Source organism: Barbus barbus (genome assembly GCF_936440315.1).
Source record: "Barbus barbus genome assembly, chromosome: 37".
NCBI lineage: Eukaryota > Metazoa > Chordata > Actinopteri > Cypriniformes > Cyprinidae > Barbus > Barbus barbus.
Window position 1 is genome coordinate 23,654,407 of NC_136715.1, and position 14,836 is coordinate 23,669,242.

Genomic DNA, 14,836 nt, shown 5'->3' on the forward strand with positions numbered 1-14,836 from the left:
CCAGTGCTGCTGAGGTACCCATCACAGGTGACTTCAGAGGCTTTTAACCATGAAAGTCAACCCACTTTCATGGTTAAAAAAAACCCAGTGTTGGTACCATGATCTAAAACTTTATTCAACCATTCTTCTCCCAGAGTTACCGTCTTCCACCATTTTGGAGAGTACCCCAGAATATAATCAATGTAATCAGCATTATGTTCATTACGTTTTGGGTTACTCTCCAAAATTAAGGAAGATGGTAAACTCGGGGAGAAGAATCATTGAATATATTTTGTCTTCTTTGCACACAAAATTATTCTCTTAGCTTCATAAAATTATGGTTGAACCCCTGATGTCACGTGGACTATTTTACTGATGTCCTTGCCATGTTTCTGTGTGTCGATCGTGGTAATATCTTGCTGTCTATAGAGGGTCAGAGAGCTCTCAGATTTCATAAATATCTTAATTTGTGTTCTGAAGATGAACGAAGGTCTTATGGGTTTGGACGACTTAAGGGTGAGCAATTAATGACAGAATTTTCTTTTTTGGGTGAACTATTCCTTTAAACAAGAAGTACAAAGGAAAACAAAGAAGGATTTTTACATAGAATAAATGAGTTCTCCAAAGTAATGCATGACTTGTACTAAACTTGGCTAACTAGCATCAACACTATTTTTTACACAGAGGAGATTCTGTTCAATATAATGCTTTAAATGGAACTTACTGTCATTCATTCTGTTATATGTTTGTTGCTGTGTTAATTGGTGCTTTGATAAAGATGTGCAAAAAAACTGAATATGGAAACAATGTTACACAATGTGAACAAAATGCAACAAGTTTATTAAGTTGCAGAAACAACTATTTTATGAATCCATCAAAAATTAGGTTTAAAATCATTAATTAGAACAATAACATCTTAGAATAATGAAATAAAAAAGTCATAATATAAAACTGATCAATTTCCAAACAAATGGGAAATAACTCTCAGAAAGTGGACCCAAACTCCAGTGCTGCTGAGGTACCCATCACAGGTGACTTCAGAGGCGTAAGGGGGGCACTGGCATGGTGACATCACGGAAGAACCGATGAACAAGGGCGTTCTTTGCTGAGATCCTCTTGTTAGGATCATAGATCAACATTTGCTGTGGAAAAAACAAAAACAAAAAAAAATGTTAAAAACTAGAAATATTCAAATTAAAATCAATATTGTTTTCAGGTAAAAACTGTGGGGTAGAGATGTAAAATACAATCATATTCACTCGAAAACGAGGATGGACCGGGGACGTGAGTGGGTCTCCTGTAAATCAGATTATCAGTCATCACCAATCCCAAAATTAAGAATGAATTTTGATACTTTCTGTACAGTTATCCAATTTGAAATTCAATAAAGATGTGTCATACTTGATTGATCATTGGTGACAACTGAGTCTTCTGGTAACGGTGTACTTCCCTAGTGGAAAACATTCACTTACTGAATTGTTGTTATTATTAAAATAAAGATATTTAATTTAAGCTTGCTATGTGGCCACTGAGAATCCATACACACAGTACCACAAGGCATGCTTTGGCATAGGAAAAATCAGTAGGGGGTATTTAGTGACATCCTTCAAGGAAAAAAAGTCTTTATTCAGAGACCATATATAAAAAAGTGCAGTGCAAAGACAAACATTTTGATGTCACACCATCATCAGTGTCTACGTACAGATTACTACTCCTTCTAAAGCACATTAACCATCAATCTTCTAACACATGTAAACTAAGTCAGTTTACAAAAATATATCTGATCTCATTTATAGATAGTTCTAAAACAGTATAATTCAATATGCAAATATACCACTATAATGAATCATGTATAAGCTATATACTTCAATCATATAATATATATAAAATATGTATACAGTATACAGTATATAAAATATATTTATATACAGTATACAGCATATAAAATATAGCTACAAGCAGGAATTAAAGGGCCCAAGCACAACAAAGTCAGAATGAGTATTTAAGCATGGCAGGAAGCATCAGATCAACTGCAAAAATTAGTGAATAGACAAAAAGACAACTGGACATGATTTTAAGCAAAATGGTTGAAAAAGTAGAATAGTATAAGGTAAGGTGTTTGAACACAGTTGTGTGGCCACATTGTGTGAAAGCAGCCAGCCTATAATGGTAAAAATCTTTAAGGCAAAATAAATAAAACTAGGGCTCGTCGATTTTAGTCGACTAGTCAATTTTTAAAAATCGTCGACTTAATTTTGCTGCGTTGACTAAGCACCAAAATACCGGAAGTGGCGCATTTCACAGCCGAGAATCCATAAAACACATTATTAGACTATTTTCCAAGGCTGCATAATATATTAAACGCATTTAAAAATCATAATTAAGCATAATTGTGAATTCACAACCGCTATGATTTAATTAAATAATTATATGCGATGCAGTTCTAACACAGTAACGTTACATGCGCTGTAATTATTTCCATGCGTGTAGGTTAAGCACGTGCGTCTCACAGGGGCTCCACAGAAACTGTTATCATTTACATGTGTGGAGCGACTCATACTCCATCTCTGCATGTTGTTGTGAGTTTGTGTTTATTATAACAATCATCTGGGAATGCAATGTGTGCCATTTAATCAGATTTGTAAGGTAAATCATTTATAAATCCACACAAACACAGAAGAATACATCACGATTTCAAAATAAAAGCTCAAACCCTCACTCTGAGTTTACACAGATAGATGTCCACGTTTGTACGTTTGAATTAATTGGTGCTTGGTCAATATTAAACAGTAATGTGTAAAATCAATCATCCGGCCGTCGGCGCCTCTGCAGGCCTTTGTTGTAATGCGTAATCTACATTAGCTCTATTGTTTATTATACATTATTTATTTTAACAGTTTTGTTCAATAAAACCATATGATTTCTTGCTTTTGATACTTTATTTGAACTAATTATTATTACATCATTGCTATTATATATGTACTTTAAGAAATTTTTAAATCTATTGACTTGAAACCATTTTTATTACCACAAAAAAATATTATAATTATAGGGCCCTATGAAATCCATTTTATTTCCAAATTCAGTTTTTTTTTATTTTATTAATCAAAAAGCCTGCCTAATTAATTGAGTTTTACAGTTTTATCTGTACCAAATTCTGTTTTCCATTATTTTCTGGATTCCATTTTAATTGTTCCATTAAATTTTAATAATAAAAAGCAATTTTTAATCCAATTAATTGATATTATATTAAAAAAAGTATTTTTCAGAAATACTGCACATTTATATTTTTCACCTAAATAAATTCTGGTAAATACTCTGGTAAATAAAGAGTGTTTTTTGATTATAATTGTATTATTAGACTAGAACATGTGTATATGTTGTCATTCTCACACTATAATACTGAACTGTGATTTCAGTGATCTGGACTGAGATGGACACTTGCTTCTTGCACTCTGTTGCACTTCACTTTTGCTTTAAAAAAGGATTTCATAGAAATTTGGATTTCATTTGGTTTAATAAAATATTTTTAAGTAAAATTGTTGATTTTGCAGGAAATTAATCGTTTAGATTAATCGATTAATCGAAAAAATTTGTCGATAGATTAATCAAAATAAAAAGTCGTTAGTGGCAGCCCTAATTAAAACTAAAACTCCTTAAATATAAATACTGAATTAAATACACATACTAAACTCCTTTTACCGTTTTTTTTGGAATGGAATCTCAAGTGTTGTAAAGTGTTATTTCATATTAATTCAAACTTAAATATGCTTAAAGCTTAAATATGACCATGTTTAAATATCTACAAAGGCCATCGCATTGACATCGCAAACATCTAGGGATGTAACGGTTCGGTTCGATACGACACAGTGGTGTCACGGTTCAGTTGGGGTGGGTGGGGGGGGGGCAATGTTGGAAATGTTTCTGTTTTAAACCATGAAGGTGAGCCAACAGATATCACATAAGCAACGTGCAAACGTTTTCGCAAGTGTTATGCTGGTGAACGTCTTATTCTCGGTTAATTCACTATGCAGAAAGTGAAAGTAAAAACGGAACGACGAATACTTCAACATATGCTGATAATGGTATATAGCTAACCATTTTCATTTATTCCCTTTAATATTTCTCTTGTGGCCTGTACATAGTGAAAGAAAATGAGAAGAAACGGATTTCGTGTTAAATGGGTTGTTTTTGAAAGTCGGTGCTTGAAATAGGCTAAAGCTTTATTTCATTTATTTTTATTGATGGCTGCAGTATTAATATTTTAATTATAGGCCTTTATATTATAATTCATTGTATAATAGACCTGTTTTAAAAGACCTTTTTTAAAACATTTTAATTGAGGAGTAAATCGCCTAATCTTTTATTATCCTCGAGGCACATCAGTTATGCGGTAATATTGCGGGGCAAATTAATTATAATAAATTAATTTATTAATAAAAGTAACTTATAATAATAATAATAATAATAATAATAGGCCTAATAAAAATACGAATGCTACAGGCCTACATTAATTGGAAAAGCCAAATCCAAAAATATTGGCAATAATTGATGTTTTTGCCAATATCTCTGGCTATCGTCGATACAAGATCACCATTTTTTGATGCACCCCAGCAAGAGGAGGTTATCACGGGGCAGACAGCACGTTGCCTGTTACGTCGTTTGGGCTGCCTTGTTGAGTGCAATGGCACTGAGAACATTATTTTTCACTTTTATTTTCCAATTGTAATAGGATTAGTCCAATGAATCATTCGGTTTGTAATGCGTAACCGAACTAAAAACCTTGTACCAAACAGTTCAATACGAATACGTTTATCTTTACACCCCTAATATGTATTGTAAAGAAAGTATTATAATGTTTGCCTTTCTATTACTAATAACATAAAAGCAATTGTAATACTTTTTTGTATACATTTTAACAGTTATATCTGATTATTAGACAGAACTGTTTAACGACTACAGCGAACAAGAGGGAGAATGTGAGCACTGTGTGCTCAGGTGCTGCCGTTATCAGCTGCATCAAAATAAAAGTCCCGCCTCGAACGCAACGGCCAAACAGAAAAACTTGTAAAAATGCCAAATATCGACCGATATATCGGTCGACCAAAACCTGAACCCAAACAAATATCTGAAACTGAAAATGGTTATCCAGTGACAGTACCCATCCAACCCAACAGAGCTTGAGAGGATCCGTAGAGCATAATCCAAGAGTGCAAATACAATTACAAATTGCCACTAAAGGTGCTTCACCAAAACACTGAGTTAAGGATAGGAACACTTTCCAAAATATATGCACTGTATATGACCTTTCTTCACATGAACACAAATGAAGATTTTTTTTTTTTACAAACTGTGCTGTTAAACATAAAGCATGTTGCCAATAAATGGATAACCCCTGCACAACAGCGCGCCACCTGCCACAAACTGAATAATTGATCTGTAATATTGGTTCAAAATGATAGCAATTTTTTGTGAAGAACTAATAATTTACAACGACCACAGATCTCATATCCTTTTGTGTGTTTAGGATGTTCATAACTTCAGGTGAATATTGTCATGAGCAATGGAGGACCACTACCCCATAGCCCATATTTGTGACCGATGCTGCTGTTGCTGCTGCTCTGGTGCAAAAGGAGTGAGCCATGCATGATTCTGGGAAGGGAGCAGTGTACAGTACGATTCTGGGAAGAGACCACAGAACTGGCAGACTTTGCAAAGTTGTGTCGCAAATCTGGATCTGGACATGACCTTTCTCTCCTCGGTGATGAGTCCATCTGAGTAAGCATAAGGACACAGGTTCAGGAAAGGGGCATGGAATTGAAAGGACAAGACGTTTTCACACCGTAACAAATGTTTGGCATAAAAATCCTGTCAAATTTTCACATGTGATTTGTCTGTTCAGCCAAATGTGTCGAGGTAAAAAGAAAAGAAAATCCAGATTCACTCTCTGACATTAGGTGGTGCTTTTGGAAAAATGCGTTTCAAAAATCCATTCAGATTTTTGTATACAAGTACAACAGTAGAGAGACAAGAGAGCTGGTTACAGATTCTTCCTCTGCTATTCACTCTCTCTTAACAAAATAGTCTGTTCATGAGAGCACAGGGTTTCACGATTTATCAAAATTAAATAGATATTTTGTGATATGGCTTAGTGCGACTTTCAAATTGTGCAAGTGATACAATTACACACACATGCTTCACCGGATTCAGAGTGGCATTTACAGGAGTGCAAGTTCATGAATAATACAATGTTTCAGTGTCCTAGAATGGCTAATTTGATTGATTGTGAACACAGATGTTCTGAGATGCTGATATCACGATAATCTCGTCAACGTCAGTGAGACAATAAGCCTGCAGCACTAGGGGTGTTCAATCAGTGTTGGACATCCGCGAGAGCGAATCGAAACCATACAGAGCAGTCTGCTCCCTATAGCTCTTGCGGTACTGTAATACACCAATCGGTCTGCGCAATGCCGCATCAAGTCGAATACACCTACTACAGTGTTTCCACTACATTCATTCAGCCGTGGCGGGCCGCCACACCAAAAATCATCCCCGCCACAGCTGCAGCTTCTCAGTAGTGACATAACAGGACTTGAATTTCGGCAAGGGTTTGCAGCTATTAATAATAATTCTACTAATTCACGCAGGTTCTGTGCATATAACGCAATGACAGATGACGCAATGTATCATTTGCATGTGCTTTTGAGTCTTGCTTATTTAAAATGAAAGAGAACTCAATCTTATAGACCGTTTTCTGTGAGCCTACAGATTGCGATAAACAGTGACAGCTTTTAAAGATTATTAAGGGAGTATGTGTGATATTGATTTAATACAACAGTTCAATAAACAAGAAGTTAATATTAAGTGATTTACTTTGTCTAAATATAACACTAATGCCTGATTTTATGCCATTTCATCAAGGAAAATAGTTCCAAATAAAGTAACAGCTGAGTGCTGCGCATCTTTAAAAGCAAACACAGCGGTGTTTCATTCATGAATGAACTGCGTTTAAACGAATCTAGTGAGTCAGTGATTCATGATTACCCATTCATAAACAAGTCACTTGCTTCATTCCTGAATGAATCAGCTGTTCGAACGAATTAATTGAATGAATGATTCAGTGATAAAAATCAGTGACATGCAGCCACCTGCTGGCGGTTTCAGTTTCATTTGTAAAGTATAATTTCAGTTATTTAAATCATTTAATATTTCTATATTTAAAACATGAATTTATGCATTTAATTGCACTCATGCCACCCCTGAACCTCATTAAACGTACCTACAAGCCACTTTTATGTTCTTCTGTGCCACCTCTGTAGTACAAATTAATTTTTTATTAATACGAATTTCATATGATTGCTAACTTATGTCTTATTCTACTTCTTATATTGTTTAAATTAGAAATTCTAAACAGCTTATAAATTAAAATTTTTGAATTTGGTAATTTTCAAATTTTATTAAAAGTATGTCATCTATGTCAAAGGTAAAAAGTAAATGCCCCTGTTAATCACTTTAAGGTGTCATATCACCTCGTATTAGGCAGGCTAATTTTTGATCAGAATTTTTGATTATTGATCAGAAGGTGCTCCTAATTTTTTTTAAATTAGGAGAACAAGTGCTCCTAAAAAGAAAAGTATGCTTACTGTGTAAGCCCTGTGTAACAGTATTTTAGATCCCTGCATGAGGTCTTAAAGAGACAGTAGCCCAAATAAACCTGCTGCTGTCTGTCATTACTGTCTATTTATACAGTGAAGACTATCCAGTGTTATTTTACAGTTGAATAGATTACAAATTTAATTTGTATCTTGTTTTTGTTTGTGCTATTGATTGTCATTAATTTATTCGTTCATATTTTATTATTTACTATTTAGTTATCTTTTTTAGTTATAATAAAATCAATTCTGAGTGCAAGTGATTCTTGAGTGGGGGGGGGGGGGGGGGGGGGGGGGGGGGGGGGGATAGCCCATGGGAAATAGTCCTGACACCACAGCTGGAAAAAAAAATCCTAGGAGGAAACACTGTACTACTTTACAACAGTTACTCACAGAGATGTGGCTCACACGAGCCTGTAGTGTGAAAGCATCCCAACTAGGGTCAATTTTCGATCATTTCCATGATCTATCGTCATTTAAATTGACAATCAATTAATCAATTAATTGTTAACCTTAATACTGCAAAATGTGTCTATTGCAGTGGCATATAGTCATGAGGGGATGTGCAAATGTCACTCAAAATGCCAGATTCCTCACCAAAATTAAAGGGGTTTCATACTAAATAAAAGGCTAGTTTGTAAAATTCATTTATAATGCAATGCTATATTTATAATGCAATGCTAAGTGAGTTTAGTGTAAAACCATGTTATTAAATGTAGTATTTTTTTGGCCAAGAGGTTCATAAATGCTTTGCATATTTGGAAAGATGTTTGACGCATGTTGCTTTTTCAAATGCACGTTATAAAAGACTCAAACTCGCTGTGCTTTCAGATGGAGCAACATTTACTACACAGATCCGTAGTTCACTGACAAGCTGCGCAAAACAGCTTTCATAATCGCAGACCGATTTCTTCGATTTCAAAATCAGGCAATAAAAAACGGTCTGTGATTATGAAATCTGTTTTGTGCAGCTTGTCAGTGAACTTCAGGAAGAAAGTCTAAAATGCTCACTAATAACTATGAAGATAACTTTAACAATAACTATATTAGCATCCACATTAGAGTTCAATAACATTGTTTATTATAAGCACACTGCATTTGTCATCTGCAACTTTAAATGATGGAGCTCTTTAAAGCAGCATGGATTCTGATTAGATTTAGCCATCAATGTTTTTATTGTTCATCAGCTGCAAAATCATTCCAGGGTTCATAGAGAAGATGAAAAATGAAATTCCAGGACTTTCAAGGATTTTACAAGTCCTACTTTGTTTTTGTTTTCAAGGACTAAAATTAGAGATCACAAAATCGTTATCTTTTACATTATAATAAATAAACTAATAAAACAAAATTGTAAAAAATAATGTGCAGCACATGCAAAGACTCTACCATAGTATCTTTTCAAATGTTAAAGTTGCCAAAGTTATCGATTTCCTTATTAAAAGTGCTTTTTTTTCATGAATAAATGAATAACCTGAAGAGCAAAGGCATCATAACACACTATATCACGCTCGAGGACAATCGAGGAGTCGTGTGGCAATACGCTTAGCTCCTAAAATGAGACTAAATACAGATACTTTAGACAATATTTTAATACTATTTTAAGAAATTTTCAATGACAAAATATTTGTCTTTTAAATCACAAAAAGCAAAACGCTGAGCTCCACAAAACAATGTAGTTGTATTTTGAAATATTTAGATTTAATCTAGAGCTGTAACTAACAATTATTTTGGTAATCTAGTAACCTACTGATTATTTTGACAATTGAGTAATCTGATATTTTTTAATAATAAAAATAGACCTAAGTGAAAAACAGGTTTTAGTATGACTACATTTATGTATATGTTACACTAACAATGCAACAATAATAATTGGTTCAAATAAAGAATCAAAACCAAGTAATCACATGGCTTTATTGAACAACACTGTTAAAATAAAGCCATATGCCTATGCAGTTGGGGGGGGGGGGGGGGGGGGGGGGTTATTTAATCCCCTACTGATTTTGTACGTTTGCCCACTGACAAAGAAATGATCAGTCTATAATTTTAATGGTAGGGTTATTTGAACAGTGAGGGACAGAATAACAACAAAAAAATCCAGAAAAATGCATTTTAAAAAAAGTTATAAATTGATTAGCATTTTAATGAGTCAAATAAGTATTTGACCCCTTCGCAAAACATGATTTATTACTTGGTGACAAAACCCTTGTTGACAATCACAGAGGTCAGATGTTTCTTGTAGTTGGTCACTAGGTTTGCACACATCTCAGGAGGGATTTTATCCCACTCCTCTTTGCAGATCCTCTCCAAGTCATTAAGGTTTAGGGCTGACGTTTGGCAACTCAAACCTTCAGCTCCCTCCACAGATTTTGTATGGGAAAATGGCTAGGCCACTCCAGGACCTTAATGTGCTTCTTCTTGAGCCATTTGTTGCCTTGGCCGTGTGTTTTGGGTCATTGTCATGCTGGAATACTCATCCACGACCCATTTTCAATGCCCTGGTTGGCTTCAATGCCCTGATGGCACATGGCCCCGTCCATCGTCCCTTTGATGCGGTGCAGTTTTCCTGTCCACTTGGCAGAAAAACACCCCGAAAGCATAATGTTTCTACCTCCATGTTTGACGGTGGGGATGGTGTTCTTGGGGTCATAGGCAACATTCCTCCTCCTCCAAACACGCAAGTTGAGTTGATGCCAAAGAGCTGGATTTTGGTCTCATCTGGCCACAACACTTTCACCCAGTTCTCCTCTGAATCATTGGCAAACTTCAGACGGGCCTGACAACCCTCTACCAACACCTTGGTAATTGAATCGCCACTGGCTAGTACATTTTTTTGTTTACTCACTAGACTGATAATACTAGGCCTATATATATATATATATATACTGTATATGTTCGTAAAATGGTACAGCTTTTTATATATCTGAAGTCAGTCAAGCATTATAATATGACATTATGATAATGAAGTATTACTTAATCATAGAACTTTAGTAATTAGAATTAAAACTTAGTGACCATGTATGAATGCATAGACATTTAACTGAATTTAGGACTGGTGGTGGTACTTTTTTGGTCATTCAGTGTTTTTGTAAAAAAAAAAAAAAAAAAAAAAAGGGAAAAAACTAACAATAACACTGATAAGACGATGATAATAATAATAATAATTATTATAACAATACGAATTCTGATCATAAGAACAGTATAAAATGTACTAATTAATGAGCTGCTGGATTCATGAATATTAATCAGGTTGTTTGCGTTCGCTCGAACTGGTTCGCTTAAATCAAAACAGGGACGATAATAGGTGAGCACCAGCCAATGAGATTGCCATTTGTGCATTAGTTCTGCCCACTACCGGAAAACCCGGCAGTTCTTAAAAGCTGAAAAAATCCAAAAGGAACTGTTATTTTGACCTGAAAATACAACAAGGAATATCATTTACTTGTAGCGTGTCAATTCTGCATGTATGTAACACTCTTTCTTTCTCTCTCTGCTCTCACCAAAGCGACGGCGAGTCGTGCCCCGTTACACTAGAGTTCACGGTATAAATACAGGTGCACTGCGCATCCATTGAGATTTAGAGGTCGACCGATATGGGTTTTTTCTCTGGCCGATGCCGATATTTAGAGATCAGGGCAGCCGATGGCCGATATATGATGCCGATTTTTTTGGCCGATTTTCTTTTTCTTTCTTTTTTTTTCCCCCTTCATCTCAGGGATGTTCATTTTTTTTCAGTAATTTATCAAAATATTTCAAAAGGTTTGCTGCATGGTTAAAATATGCTGTGCGTATAACAAATTGCATTTTTTAGAGAGAGAGAGAGAGAGAAAGAAAGAAAGAGAGAGAGAGAGAGAAAAGTCACATATAGGTCGCATTTTATTACTTCATTCAGAAATAGGCCTAATGCCGACGTGAAATGTTTATAAACATTATAATAAACACTGTAAACATAGCTAGGCTATTTTAGTTCCCCTCACTCCACAACAAATTCTTTTAATTAACAGGATTTAGAAGAGAACAAGAATTAAAAATATAAGAAGCTAGCTATAAACGACAAGCCAAAACGAATTCATTTAGGCTAAAACGAAACGACTGTGTCGAATGAGAGACCCAACCTGCCGTTGGGTCTCTCATTCGACACAAAATCTAATTTTTCCGTATTCGCGATGTATCTGAATGCCAAAATATTATTTATTATGTGCAGGTGCATCACAATAAATTAGAAAGTGGTGAAAAAGTAAATTTTTTTCTTTTAAGTAATATATTTTAGATTCATTGCCTGACCTGAACCCCATAGAGAATCTATGAGGTATTGTCAAGAGGAATAATTAAATGTAAAAAATTTATTCAATTGGATTAATAAAAAAATTAATCCAAGATGGCGGCGCGATCAGACTCCGGGTCCCAAAGACGGTGCTTTTATGTCTTTTAATGTCGTCTGTTCGTCTCCAAATAGTGTCAGTTTACCGTTAACTACCGAAATCACCCCAAAACTCATCTATGATCGCCAAAGTCTTTTTGGATATCGGCAACGCATACAAACAACAACTCTCGCCGGCGGCTACTGAGAAGCTACGAGGCCTTTGTTTACTGCTGGAGCCGGACCTCGAGACCGCGGCCTCGCCTGCTGATGCCAACCGCACAAGGCAGCGTCGCAAGCGGTGTGAGAGAGGACGGAAGCGCGGTAAGCGCGGGGGTATACGAGCTAGGCTAAGAGCTAACCCCACAAGACCGGCTCTTCCAACACTCATGCTCTCAATTGTTCGCTCTCTGGAAAACAAACTGGTAACACTTTATTTCGATAGTCCACTTTAGACATTCTACTAACAGTAAGTAACTTTGCAACTACATGTCTAGGCTATTTTAGTTCCCCTCACTCCACAACAAATGCTTTCAATTAACAGGATTTAGAAAAGAACAAGAATTAAAAATATAAGAAGCTAGCTATAAACGACAAGCCAAAACAAATTCATTTAGGCTGATTTACATTCGTTTTAAACGCGGAGCCAGGCGGGAGTGGACACAGGTTGCGTGCGTGCGTCAGGCCTCGTCCATATTGTCAGATGCGCTCGTGAGAGACTTGCAGAGCAGAACCGGGCACGAGACCGTGAGTATAAAAGTGTGGGGCAGAGCGGAGCGAGTATGAGAAGCATTCAGAGACACGGGCTGTGTGTGCGATCTTCTGAATTAGCGAACATGCAGTATATATATATATATATGCTTTCTTTAGTTTTAATTTGCCTAACTTTTGATCTGACCCTTTTTAAACTGTGGGTGTTTACACAGTTGGCTAGAGCAGTGCTGATCGGGGAGAAGGTGCGCTCACTCTGTTGGTTAGTAAGACTGTCACTCAAGGCTGGCAGTCCTGCATATGATCTGGATCAGAGTAATATCGCGTCCACATCGCACAAATCGCAACGTCTCAAATCGTGATTGCGATTCGATTAATCGCACAGCTCTACCAGGTAGTTCTCTCTTCAAAAAGTTAGCAGGTAGAGGGGGACATCACAGGGTTATCCGTTGTGCCAGTGGAATGGCAATCTGCTTGTCGCACGAGGCAGCATCACGTGTTGCTTGCAGACGCACCTGTATATTAATCTGCCTAATTTGCAGCACAATCGGCCGATGCCGATTAATAAAAAAATGCCAAATATCGGCCAAGTGTGTTGGAATCTGTGTCATTTTCATTATAGTGTGCCACAGGGCTCTACGCTTACTTTTCTTTTTAGGAGCGCTTGTGCTCCTAATTTAAAAAAATTTAGGAGCACGGTCAAACATTTAGGAGCACCTTCAAATCAATAATCAAAACTTCTAATAAAAACATTAACCTTCCCATTAATTTAGTTTTTACCTTTGTAATGGCATTTTTCTAACTTTTATTAAAAGTATGTCATCTTTTGTCAAATTAAAAAATATATATTTATAAGCTTTTTATCATTTCAAATTAAAACAAAACAGAATAAAAACAAGTAGAATAAGAAGTAGAATAAGATGCCAATCAAATGAAATCAGTATTTAAGAAATAAATTTGTACTACAGAGGTGGCACAGAAGAACACAAGTGGCTTGTAGGTGTATTTCAGATGTTTAATGAGGCTCAGAAGTTGCATTAGTGTAATTAAATTCATGTTGAGGTTAATGTTTTAAATATACAATTTTGAATGTAGAAATAGGCCTATTAAATTATTTAAATAACAGAAAAGATTTCAGAAAAATGAAACAAACTGCCAGTAGGTGGCGGTATGTCACTGATTTGATCACTGAATCATTCATTTAATTGATTCGTTCGAACGGCTGATTCATTCAGGAATGAAGTACGTGACTCTCTTTATGAATGGGTAATTGAATCATTGACTCGCTAGATTCGTTTAAAAATGCAGTTCATTCATAAACGAAACACCACTGTGTTTGAATGGAGATGCGCAGCGGCTGAAACTATTTTTGTTGATGAAATGGAGCAAAATAAAGCAATAGTGTTGTTGTCAGACAATATAAGTCACTTAATATTAACTTCTTGTTTAACGAACTGTTGTATTAAATCAGTATCACATTTGCAAACTCCCTTGATAATAATTAAAAGCTGTCACTCATCTTAGTTCATCGCGATCTCACAAAACTCCATTATAATCAACGAAGCTCCTTACACTGCACAATGAATTTACACTCGCTCTACACTTTTTTTTGTTATAATGAGAGAATACGTCTATGATACATTACTCAACGCTGCAAAAACACGCAAGTACGTTAGAAACCTTTAAAGCTCCCTCAGCAATTTGCTGATCGGGTCAGTCTCACTGGTGCTCCTAAATATTTTTCAAGATTCAAGATTCAAGAGTTTTTTATTTGTCACATACACAATTATACAGAGTATAACCAGCAGTGAAATGTAGGTAGGAGGTTTTTCATAGTCGCACGCAGTAGTTTTCAGTCACAAATGCTGTGTGCACTCCACTACTCCAACATTAGAACGATTACTAAATTATTTTCATTATAGTCGTCCTTGGTGTGAACAGCCTTTACACTAGCTGTGAGTGTACACTAGTGCTGGGCGGTATGACAAAAAAAATTATATCACGGTATTTTTCAAAATCATTCCGGTTTCACGGTATATGACGGTATTATTTTTTTTCATGCATGACCTGGATGTTAACCACATTTTCTACTGATTGAAAGTGGAAATACTGCAGTAGATTAACTTGGAAGGCC

The 14,836-nt window shown here is 35.7% G+C and overlaps 1 protein-coding gene across 5 annotated transcripts in view; it reads right to left on the reverse strand.

The window, feature by feature from the left end:
• Positions 1-205: 205 nt before the first annotated feature.
• Positions 206-14,836, reverse strand: part of LOC306857082 (cyclin-dependent kinase 2-like) — a 29,385-nt gene continuing 14,754 nt past the window's right edge. For 4 of the 5 annotated variants that reach the window (XM_079396767.1, XM_079396766.1, XM_079396765.1 and 1 more), the window contains exon 8: positions 527-1,121. In XM_079396767.1, the coding sequence (XP_079252893.1) occupies positions 1,017-1,121 (105 nt within the window). In that variant the 3' untranslated portion in view covers positions 527-1,016. Of the gene's footprint in view, positions 1,122-14,836 lie in introns of all 5 variants that reach the window. The other variant, XM_079396764.1, reaches the window with a different exon arrangement.